General features: G+C 45.6%; 1 protein-coding gene across 1 annotated transcript in view; it reads right to left on the reverse strand.

Annotated features, from left to right (window-relative positions):
* The window catches only part of LOC149310171 (unconventional myosin-Ig-like), a 56,840-nt gene that overhangs the window by 30,553 nt on the left and 13,934 nt on the right, over positions 1-12,353 (reverse strand). Inside the window, exons 9-17 of the mRNA XM_089533842.1 lie at positions 11,855-12,000; positions 10,050-10,164; positions 9,007-9,177; positions 8,634-8,704; positions 7,744-7,818; positions 7,160-7,292; positions 3,576-3,742; positions 1,216-1,423; positions 122-345 (exon numbers count right to left, since the gene is read on the reverse strand). Of these exons, the coding sequence (XP_089389968.1) occupies positions 122-345; positions 1,216-1,423; positions 3,576-3,742; positions 7,160-7,292; positions 7,744-7,818; positions 8,634-8,704; positions 9,007-9,177; positions 10,050-10,164; positions 11,855-12,000 (1,310 nt within the window). The remainder of the gene's footprint in view (positions 1-121; positions 346-1,215; positions 1,424-3,575; positions 3,743-7,159; positions 7,293-7,743; positions 7,819-8,633; positions 8,705-9,006; positions 9,178-10,049; positions 10,165-11,854; positions 12,001-12,353) is intronic.

Here is a 12,353-nt window from a genome sequence, read left to right on the forward strand (position 1 = left end):
TTTGCCCACTTACATCATTTCTAGAGCCCTCCCGCCCAGCCCATTTAGCAGTGCTTTCACCAACTCTGGTCCCACAATGTTCCTGCCCGCCCCATGCCCACCGGACCCCTGCCACTCTTACCTGCGGAAAATGAGCTTGCTGTTTTCTTGGAAATGTGCCAGCACAGCAGGGGGCTCTGGCCAAGCCACGCTCTTGCCATAGTCAGCCATGCTGCGCACGTCCTGGAAGCGCTGGACAAGCTCTTGCAGGTAAGCCTTCACCTTGTGGCGCTTGTAGTAAGCCATGATGGTGTAGATGGCCCGCAGGTACCGGCAGCGCTTACGGGCCAGGGCACCCCTCCAGGCCTGGGCCAAATAGATGGGGCAGACATGTGCCAAAAAATTATAGCAAATAAATAGAACCAATTTGCAACACCCCATTGCCCCATTGCTTCTTTATCCATGCTTCTAAGGCCTACAGCAGGGGTGCTCCAGGGGCCACATATCTCTGGGGGACCCAAGGATTGCCAAGTGCCCATAACAAGCAACACCCACAAAAGTGGCCCAAGTCCTCTTCTGGTTTTCAAAGAGCTGCTTTTTAAAAATATTAACAGTGCAAAGCCTCTTTGTAACTTATTGAAAGGGGGAATTCACATAATTTATGCTCTTATGGAGGCTAGAATAAAGAGCCTTGAAGGCCACATCAGTCCTAGAGCTGCTTTTTGCCCATCCTTGATCTATACTATATCAAGTCCTTCAACTGTCCAGCTCTGGCAGGGACATTCCTGATTAATCCTTTGTCATCTTTTTCCCCCAGTTGCTTTAAAAATGTCCCGGTTTCTTCCTCCTCTTCCCACATTTCCCCCTTTGTTTTCTTTTTATTCACTTGCTGCAAAATGAGTTCAGAATGGAAGAGTAGTTTGCACTCAACTGGTTCAATAGAGGGAAGAGGAGAAAGGGGTACAGAATCCCTCCCTTCCCAGTAGTCTCCCTCAAAAGCAGACTTGTAAAGCCTCTTCTAGATTGTGTTCATAATTTTTCCCACCCACATTAATAACTTCTGCTTGGCTACATGCATCCCGTTTTCATCTGTGAAATGCTGGAGGGCAGGCTGTAGACACAGATCCAAGATACTGCTTAGCTTGGGAACAGTCCTTTTTGGACTACATCTCCCTCCCCCTACACTGTCACCCTGTGCTATAAGCTTACATGGGACACTAGCGTCTTTTTGTGTACCTTCTGCAGCAGCAACACAATTATGGGGATCAACTGCGCCCGCGCCTGCTCCAGAGAGAAAAGCGTCCTGGGCGTGCGGATGAAGATTTTGGTGTGTCCATAGGCAACATCGTCCTGGAAGCCGTGCTGCTCTATCAAGACCTGTGTGGCCTCGCGGTCGGTGGCCATGAGGTGGTGGGGCCAGGTGTACTCACAGGTCATCTTATACCTGGGGTCACAAGGGAGGAACCAGTCACTTGAGACAGAGCCTCAGACAGGTGTGAACCAAGGAATCCGCCTCGAACTCAGTCAGACCCTTAGTCCACGGAGACCAATATTGTCAACTCTGACAGGTACTTACAACAAAACATGTGTTGCTGCTCAAATAATTCTGGATTTTGGAATACTTTGGGTTTTGAAACTCCGGATAAGGGATATTCAACCCGTACTTCTAAATATTTCTCCTCCAGTTTCTAGGTATCTTCTTTAAAAGATAAGATTTCAGGCATTTTCTTTCAAGACATTTGCAAAGCCAACATTGGACTTTTTGACTGGTTAGTATTATCCGGTTTTCATCCTTTTATATTTTCAGTCCCAGGCCTTTTGACAGACCCTAGATCCTACCATGCCAAGGAAATAAAGCCCATCCGTTTTATTGAGAAACATCTTTATCTGTTTGCAGGCATTTTGTTGTATGTGTGTATAGGTGCCCTCAAGTTGCCTGTCAACATATGGCACCCTCATTTCATAGGGGTTTCTTTGGCAAGGAATACTTAGAGGTGGTTTTTACCAGTTCCTTCCTCTAAAATAAAGCCTACAGTGCCTCATGTTAACTTGGGGGGGGGGGGTGTCCCATCCAAGTCCCAACCTAGGCTGACTCTGCTTAGCTTCCAAGATCAGATGAGATCTGATGCCTTTTGGGTATTTAGCTTCTAGGCATTCTGTTATTATGCCATAAATCTAGGGTGAAAATCATGCAGAAAATCATACTGAACTGTAAAGCCCAGCAGCCCCCAGACAGCACAGCTACTGGTGAAGAATGCTGGGAACTGCAGTTTTAACACCTGGAGAGTCAGACATTTCCCACCTCTGTCCTAAATGCAATTATTAGTCTCAGCTGGAGCCTAGCTATTAAATCAATTACATAAGTGATGACTTAGCATGTTCCTATTGATTCAAGAGCTTTTTTCCCATTCAAACTGGCTTCCGATGTACATTTATCATTAATGGTATGCCTTTCAAAAACATAATAGGAATTGTGGCAATATTGTTGGGAGTAAACACATGCCAACAACAAAAAGACCTTGAATCTCATTAGTACTGGAAAATTGTAATGACATTGGCAAATCCCTTGCCTTTAGTGCACCTTTCAGAGCGATGGCGATTGTAAAACACAATGAATATACATTTTTCAAAAATTGCAGTGGTATTATCAGGAATAATGTTTATTGCTGTGACTGAAATCTTGGGGTTTTAATTGGTAGTGTGTGTACCATCAGTGGACACTCGGAAGTCAAGGTGAGGAACTTTAATATTGGAAGAAACATAGCACATGAAATAAACAAGGCTGGGGGTTTTTAAAATCTGTTTTGGATTCTCCTAAATGGACATTGGCGGCAGCTGGTGGTTCCTATCTCAGTAGGAATGTTGAATCTGCTCTGGGTTTTAGTCTAAACTTCACTGGCACTATCTAACAGGTGTTGAACTGATATAGGGCTCAGCACCTTGGAATCTTTGGTTCCATTTGCGTTGCAGAAATAATGCTGTTTGACACTGCTTTGACTATGATAATAATAATAATAATAATAATAATACTGTAATTTGTTTTATTTATATACCGCTATTCCAAAGATCATAGCAGTGAACAGCAAGTAAGCTAATTAGCAAGTAAGCTAATTTGCCCCCAACAGTCTGGGTACTCATTTTAGCTCCCTCCTCGGAAGGATGCAAGCCTGAGTCGAGCTTGGGCCCTTTTGCTGGTCTTGAACTCGCAACCTTGTGGTTTTGAGTAAATGGCTGCAGTACAGGCATTTAACCACTGCGCCACCAGGGCTTAATGCTATGGAGTCCTGGGATTTGTAGTTTTATGAAATAGTTAGCCTTCTCTGTCAAAGAACTTTGGTGCCATAGCAGTATCAAACTGCATTAATTCTGTCGTGCAGAATCAGCCTCCATTTATAGATCAGGTTGAATCCCAGTGTGCCTTCGCCACCCAATTGCAATGGAAGCCACAAACTGACATTGCCTGGTAGGGACTTGGGAGGTGCTTGCATGTATGTGGTGCCCAGTGGCTTATTTTGGTCACCTAAGGGTCCCTTTCATATGGGTCTCCCCAAAAAGGACAAACTGTCGCCAGCTGTGGAGCCTGGAGGCATGCCTACCGGAGCAGAAAGCGGTCGTAAGGTTGCCTGTAGGCAAAGCCGGCTCTCCGGACGCGGACGTTCTCCAGCAGACCCAGGTAGGAGACTTGATGGCGGCAGCGTTCCACATCAAAGAACAAGGGGGATTTCTGGTCATTTGGTTTGATGCAACGGACGTAGTAGGGCTCCTGTTGGAGACAGACAGGTTAGCCCTGGGGTGGGGACGCTCCCCCCTCAAAAGTGACCTTGTACTTGGATATAGGATCATATAAAGTGGGCCCTTGATATCTGCTGGAGTTTGGTTCTAGGATGCCCTGTGGATAACAAAATCTGTGGAGGCTCAAGTCACGTTAAATACAATGGCTTAGTAAAATGGTGCCCCTTATATAAAATGGAAAAATGAAAATTTGCTTTTTGGAATGTATACATTTTTTAAAATATTTTCAAACCGTGGATTCTTTAATCCATGGATAAAAAAAATCTGTGGATTCGGACTGTAATTCCCTGTTGATCAATTCACTGGCTAGCAGTACATTTCAGAATACAATTCAAAATGCTGGTGATGACCTATACAGTAAAACCCTTCCTTCTCACTGACTTAGGGATACAGGATAAGAACAATTTAATCTAGCCCATTTGCTTATATTTAATTTAATTGTGTCAAGTCAAAAGGTTGGGTAGAGTGCAGAGCAGAGTGGAGGTAAGTTCTGGCACTGCAAAGCTGGGAGGGAAGGAAGAAACTAGCTAAGTAAATCCATAACTACATAATAAGAACAAGATAGCGCAATGTAGTGGTTTAAATATCGGACTACAATCAGGAGACCAGGGTTTGATTCCCAAGTCAGCCATGAAGCCCACTGGTGTCTTTGGGCAAGTCGCATGCTCTCAGCCTCAGGGAAAGACAATGGCAAATCTCCTATGAACAAAGCTTGCCAAGAAAATCCCATGATAGGCTTGCCTTAAGCCAAAAATGACTTGAAGGTGCACAACAACAACAGTGGCAATGGCAAACCTCTGAAGAAGTCTTGCCAAGGAAACCCTAACCGCCTTAGGGTTGCCATAAGTTGGAAATGAGTTGAGGGCACACAACAACAGCAACAACAACAACAAGAAGGTAGATCAGGAGCTGGGTTGGAGGATATGCAGGCTTTTCGTCCAAAAAAAGCATGTCCCTCAGCTGTGTTCCTGGCCTAAGCCAGAACTGCCCAGGAGTGGTATCAGGATGAAAACCAAGGGATGGGGAAAATGGGACAGAGCAGCCCAGAAAGGCTTGGCACTGGCCCAGAGCTCCCTGGAGGAACTGCAAGGCCCAGATGTAATCAATAACCAAATCTGTTTCTTTTTAGAGCACCAGTAGAGACATAGGGCACCATCTGGACTCTTCCCTCCCGGCTGCTCTGTTTTCCAGAGGCATCTAAATTTAGCCGCCTCGGCGCCTGCTGGGACCAGGGACCCAACCAGAGCAATGAGAGCCAACATCCAGTCCTCTCGTTCTTTCTGGGCACTGGTCCTCGCCAGCCATCATGAGGGCAGATGAGGTCCTCCAGTGACCGACTTTTGGCACGGGACACTTGGGACCCACCAGCCACGGAATGAGGGCAGACAGTGCAGAGAGATAGAAGTGTCGGACACGTAGTCCAAATGTGGGACGGTGAGTGTTTGAGGAAATTAGTTAGCTAGTTAATTAACTAATTAACGCATCCTGTCCCAGGGGAAAGGCAAGATACTCTCTCTCTCTCTCTCTGAGGAAGTACTTTTGTATTGCTAACCAGGGTGAGCAGAGGTCCTAAGTGCAAAGGAAAACAAGGCACTTTAAAACATAGGACATTCCAGAAAAATGAGATGACCATAGGAAAGCTAAGCACACTCATATCAATGTACATTCATGCTCAAAATGGAGGACCTTTTGGAATTCTTCTTTGAGAGGAGGCATAAATGTCGGGCGTGTCCTGGGAAAGGAGCGCACTTGGTCACCCTGTGCTAACTGAATTCAAATTTTATCTCCTGGATTTTGGAATGGTTTTTCTCCCTAAGCTTATCTCTCAACACAGAATACTCGAATTACACCTTGAGAAAATGCAGCCCTGTGGCTAACATCGTCATTTTTGAAAAAAGAACATCTCTTAGATTATTTTTAACAGCTTTGCCTGACAAAGAAGCTTTCATGATGTATTTTGTGCATTTTGGTTGTTTGGGGAGAAAAATATCTTTTATAAATTTTGTAGATGTTATTATATTCTCTCTCTCTCTCTCTCTCTCTCAACTACGTTTCCCACAATTCACTAGACATACCAAATGGAATTCGGATTTGGTTTCCTGGACTGAATCTCCCAGTATCAACAGTGCCATGAGGCAGCTAACAAGGCCAATGCGATTTTAGGCTGCATCAATAGAAGTATAGTGTCTAGATCAAGGGAAGTAATAGTGCCACTATATTCTGCTCTGGTCAGGCCCCACCTGGAATATTGTGTCCAGTTCTGGGCGCCACAATTCAAAAAGGACAATGAGAAACTGGAGCGTGTCCAAAGAAGGGCGACTAAAATGGTGAAGGGTCTGGAAACCTTGCCCTATGAGGAATGACTCAAGGAGCTGGGGATGTTTAGCCTGGAGAAGAGAAGGTTAAGAGGTGATATGATCACCCTGTTTAAATATTTGAAAGGATGTCATATTGAGGAGGGAGCAAGCTTGTTTTCTGCTGCTCCAGAGAACAGGACCCGGAACAATGGGTGCAAGCTACAGGAAAAGAGATTCCAGCTCAACATTAGGAGGAACTTCCTGAGAGTAAGGGCTGTTCGACAGTGGAACACACTCCCTCAAAGTGTAGTGGAGTCTCCCTCCTTGGAGGTCTTCAAACAGAGGCTGGACGGCCATCTGTCAGGGATGCTTTGATTTAGATTTCCTGCATGGCAGGGGGTTGGACTGGATGGCCCTTGCGGTCTCTTCCAACTCTATGATTCTATGATTCCCATGGCCAGAAGGAAGAAGGGCGCACCTGCATGATTACCCTTCCATACCATCTGAATTAAGGACTACAACTACAACATCCTGACCAAATGCGGAGCTATGACTAACATCAACATTTTTATCATTCTAAACATCTTTGCCTGATGAAGAAGCCAGTGGAGCTTCGAAAGCTTGCAAGATGTTTTTTATGCTTTTGGGTTGGCCCAATAATGGCATTACTGTCTTGTGGATTTTGGAAGATAGTGTACTTTGCTCTATGGCCAGCATGGCTAACCCTGGAAGGGTCATACCATGTCATGAGCCTCTGGGTTCTCCAGAACTCTCCTCCAAATACCCTCTAAGTGCAGTTGCCACATAACTGGGACTTTTGTTGTGTGCCTTTGAGTCGTTTCTGGCTTATGAGGCCCTAAAAACACAGGGTTTTCTTGGCAAGATTTCTTCCGAGGGGGGTTGCTTTCTGTCTGCCTCTGAGGCAGAGAGTGTCTTATGGACCACCCACCACCAACATCTTCTTGAATGTTGTTTGGGGGCGTTTTGAGTCAAAAATTATTCTTCATAGAGGGCTGAGACCCTCTAAGGTCTCCTGAGGGCTAGCCACCCGGAACTCTGACACTGATACCATTGTGTGTCAAACTCGCTACCTTGCAAGCCAGGTTTTCCACCAGAGCGACAATGGAGTTCTTGAAGAGGCTGGCAGCAGTCAGTGGCCGCTTGGTCACTTCGTTGATGCTCTGCTTGCCCTCAGGCCACATCTCCTGGAGGACAGGGTCTGTGCTGAAAGTGAGGGAGGGGGTTAAAGAAAATGGCCACCCCAGGATCACCCCAGGACTTGAGCTTTCCAGGCCAAAGCTTGAGACCTAGGATGCATCAACAGTGGAGACATAACCCGGTTTGGCACCAATTTAACTGCTCTAGCTCAAGGCTATGGGATTCTGGGAGTTGGAGTATGCTGTGGGGCCTTCCTTCCTTAAGCTCTGCTCTGCTCCGGGCCCACAGCAAACTCCAACTTCCAGAATTCCGTAGCCATGAGCCAGGGCAGTTAAAGCCGTGCCAAACCGAGTTATTTCTCCACTGTCGATGCAGCCTTAAAGATGCGATTAAGCCTTATGCATTAAATGGTGATGTCATTAAACCTTATGCATTAAGTATCAGTGCCAATTGTCATTCAAACACCCATGCCCCCTATTAAGGGTCCATTGCATGCCCCTGGCTGGAAACCACCTACCTGTTATACATCAGTCTCTTGAAGTCCTGGAAGAGGGTATCCTTGTTCTTGTCCAAAAACCCTTCCACAGAATACCTGAAACACAGATTTGGATGAGTTTTCAACCCTGTGGTTTTACTCATCCAGTTCTTATCATATCCCTGAAACATCAGCACCCACTAAACTACCTGCCATACTGAAAAAACTCTGAAGAACGGCCTGTTTTGTGTTGACAACTTCCAGAATCCCCCTCCCTAAGCCCTTGTGGATACTGATTTGCTCACAGAAGTTCCCAAGTTCAATCCTTCCAGTTGGTCCTGGGTGCGAGAGCAAGGCAGGGATGAAGCTGGGCTAGAAGGATCTACAGATATGGCCTGGGATTTGTTGTTGTGTGCCTTCATGTTGATTCTGACTTATGGTGACCCTAAGCATGGGGTTTTCTTGGTTTTTTCAGAGGGAGTTTACTTTGGCCTTCCTCTGAGGTTGAGAGACTCTGACTTGGCCAGTGGGTTTCATGGCAGAGTGGGGATTCGAACCCTGGCCTCCAGAGTCTTCATCCAAGGCTTATACCACTAAAACCAATCTGGCTGTCTTGACCTGGGAGCAGCCTTCTGCAATCTGGTGGCCACAAGGTGCTTTGGACTGCATCTGTTTAACTGTCTCAAGTCCTGGTTCTGTTGGAGATAGTTTTAGTGACTAATAAAGGAAAATAACTGCCACTGTCTCTGGCAATTTTTGGATCTCCTTACATGAAAACACCTCCTTTGGGGCATCATAGGTATTTGCAGTCAGAGGAGGAAAGAGTTTGCAGTGTGCATATAGGTAGAAAATGGGTGGGAATGAGGAAGCTTCTAGCACCCTAAAGGCCACTGTGGAGGAAAACACAGCCATCCAGTCAGGGCAAGACTTACGTGACGTCTCCTGCGTAATGCTTGATCCGGAAGTCCCGACCAAACTCCAGGGACTTGTCAGTGGGGTTGACCTGGGAACACAGGAGCAAACACAGCTCTAATGCGCACCTGTTCTCACTCTAGGAAGACCTCTGCTAATGCAGGTGCTCCTCACAACCTTAAAGCAGTTTCAGGGTTCCTGATCTGAGCTCTCTGGCTGGGAGTTCCAATTCCCCCTCCCTAAATGGCAAATCCCAGGGTTATGTAGGAATTTGCCATGGCAGCTGAAATGGAATCATACAGCTATAACTGACTAGTGTGAATGGATACCTGTACGGATGAGGCCTCAGGGAATGTGTTTACACTGCCTGCTTCCAGGCAATGTCCTTGTTACCTTCCGGCTGGCATAGTGGGGGTGCTTGCCCAGCCTGCCGTTCATGGACTCCAGAAAGAGGGCATCCGTGACATTCCCCACAGTCAAACAGGCCTCGTCCAGGATGGCGATCACGCCTTTGTGTGCTTCTTCCACCAAGTCCACAATGATTTGGTTGTTGAAATATTCAATCTGTCAAGGATGAGACAGAGGTGTGACCAGCAAGATAGTGGTGAAGCAAAATCTCACCACCTTCTCTGGCACTCGGATGGAAAAGTCCCAAAGGGGTCCTGATAAGTGCGGGTGAACTTCCAGAGCTCAGATGTACATTGTTGTTGCCATGTGCCTTCAAATCATTTCCGACTTATAGCGACCCTAAGGCAACCCTATCACTGGGCTTTCTCAGCATGATTTGTTCAGAGGGGCTTTTGCCATTGTCTTCCTCTGAGGCTGAGAGAGTTCAACTTGCCAAAAGTCACCCAGTAGGTTTCCACAGCCAAGTGGGCATCTGAACCTTGGTATCCAGAGCTGTAGTCAAATACTCAGAAACATACCCTCCAACATATCACAGATGAAAACTGGAACACATGTGGTCAAGCAACACCAGATTGTGGTCAAGATGGCAAAAGTTATTAATGACAAAGAACAAGCAAACTTGAAGAGGTTGCAGCACTTTGCTCTTGCCTTAGCCTCCAGGGAAGGGCAAGGTTCTGCTCCATCTTCTCCTCTCTCCCATGCTAAGTTAACTGAGTGGAAACTACTTTTGCACTTTGAACTTAAATTTGCAGCAGCTGAACTAAGCTGAGGATGAAGGAGGAAAAGTGGGAGGAGGAGAGAGAAACTGGGACACTTTAAAAGCAATTGAGAAAGCGGGACAGCAAAGAATTAACTGGGTCTGTCCTTATGCACATTATGATGGATGAGTCAGAGAGGAGTACCTCTTTGGCACCAGCCAAGTATCCCTGAGTAGTGCCATTGCTCCTTTTGGCTATCCAGGCTTTCCCTACTATCCTGGGTGGCCACCATCGCTGCCCAGTCCCTTGCCAGGCAATGCCCCAACTTACGTGCTGCCACTCGATGCCCTCTCTTTGGTACTCCTCTTGTTCCTGCTGCAGGATCAACTCAATGAACAGTTGCTGCAGCTTCTCGTTGCAGTAGTTGATGCAGAACTGCTCAAAGCTGTAAAGGAAGGGCAGAGGGAAAACTCAGGATTCAGTCTATATCCGACAGGGCAACGGGCAATCTTATATTCAAGCCCTCTCTTCTTTCAGTGCATGAACCACAGCTCAGGAGTTGAGAACTAGCTTTGCAGAAGGAAGGTTATAGGTTTATTTCTGTTTTAAAAGAGCAGATATTCTGGAAAGCAACTGCCAATATCTCTCCCAGATATTCTGGGAAGAAGCTGCCAAGGAGAGCAACCTATGGCTCAGCCCCATGTGTCCAGGTTGACCAGATGTCATAATTGCAAAGGAGGACAAGGCACCGCAAAATGTAGGACATTCAAGAAAAATGTAGGGCATTACAAAATAAAAGCTAAAAGCACTAATATAAATGTAATTTCATGCTTCTTGGTCATGCTCAAACTTTCCAAATGTGAAATTCCTCGTGGACAGAAAGTTGAAATGTAGGACATGTCTTGGGAAAGGAGGACATCTGGACACCCTGCATGTGGTCCTCAGCTGAGTCAGTGTGCTGTGGTCATTTCAGTATTGAGCTACGACTCTGGGAGACCAGGTTATCCATGCTATGGAACTTTGGGATCTGTAGTTTTCAGAGATAACTAGAATGCTCCACTACTGAAGAATGATTAAAATTTCAATAAACTACAAATTTTAGATTTTGAAAGGGAGGACCAGTCATTGTAGTTGAAGTGGTATAAAACTGCTATATAGGCTAAGGCCCAGGACAGACGGGCCAAAAGTGGTGTGCTCCACCGATACTAGGGTTCTGCAGCATGCAGCAACTGGAACCCTAGCACACCATGGCGGCAGCCTAATGGCAGCCTCCCGTCCACATGGAGGCTGCCATCTTGCTGTAAGCAACATGCAGTGTATAAATGTTGCTGTGCATCACTTACATCACGAGTGTGCCAATGGCGCACCCATGATGTGCGTGCACCGTCCTAAAAAGAACTTGGTTTTTCCAGGTTCTTTTTGGGGGCAGAGGGACACCGGGCAGTTTGGCTGCTGCAGCATCCCTCCACAGGCAAACAGGCCACCCTTTTGGGGAGGTTTGTACTGGGCCTTAGTATCGCTTTTCTGAAATGCTTGGGACCAGAAGTGTTTTGGATTTTGGATTGTGGAATACCTGTATTTCCATATGTGTGCATAATGAGATAGGACCCAAGTGTAAACACGAAATTCATTTATGTTTCATATACATCTTATACACATAGCCTGAAGATAATTTTATACAGTATTTTAACTCAAGGTAATTCCCAAAGAGAGTCAATTAAAAAACCTTCACAATAAAAATTAAAAACAATTAAAATCGCCACATAAAACAATACAAAATCATATAAAAGACATACAAAACTTTAAAAAAGATAAATACAGAGGATTCCCAGTTCCTGCTGGAGTGTCTTTCCAGGAACCCCTGTGGACACCAAAATACACGGAAACTCATGTCCAGTCAAATACAACGGCATCGTGAAATGGTGTCCCTTAGGTAAAATAACCAAATCAAGGTTTGCTTTTTGGAATTTTTATGTCTGTCTGTCTGTCTGTCTGTCTATCTTTGAATATTTTCAAGCTGTCGATGGTTGAATACATGGATAAAAGATCTATGGGTAGAAGAGGTCAAGTGTACAACATCCCAACAAATAGCCCCACTACCACCTGCCACTTGCTCTGGGCAAATGCTGTCCTACCTGTTATTGTCAAAAATCTCAAAGCCATAGATATCCAAGACCCCGATCACTGTATTCTTGCCGTGGATGCGAGGATCATAGTTCTTCACCTCAATGACGGTATTGATCCGGGCCACGATCCAACAGAAAAGGCGCTCATAGATGGCCTGAAGGGAAAAGACATGAAGATGGCTATGATGGCTTTTAGCCTGAGTTTTACAACTCCAAATTTATTCATTTAATTTCTATGCCACCTTTCTCCCAGAAAGGGATTCGAGGCAGTTCACAAGATAAAAACACTTTTAAAGACTTTACAATAAAAAATTTGAAACTATTAAAATTATCTAGATCAAACAGTATAAAGCCTTCTCCTGAAGATCTTAGGGCTCTAGCGGGTTCACATGGGGAGATAACGTTCTCTCAAATAGTCTGGACCTAAGCCATATAGGGCTTTATAGGTCATGGCCAGCACTTTGAATTGTGCCTGGAAACAAATCAGTAGCCGGTGAAGCTGTTTCAA

Source organism: Sceloporus occidentalis, unplaced genomic scaffold (genome assembly GCF_023333645.1).
Source record: "Sceloporus occidentalis isolate IW3139 unplaced genomic scaffold, rSceOcc1.0.p SCAF_7, whole genome shotgun sequence".
Taxonomy (NCBI): Eukaryota; Metazoa; Chordata; class Lepidosauria; order Squamata; family Phrynosomatidae; genus Sceloporus; species Sceloporus occidentalis.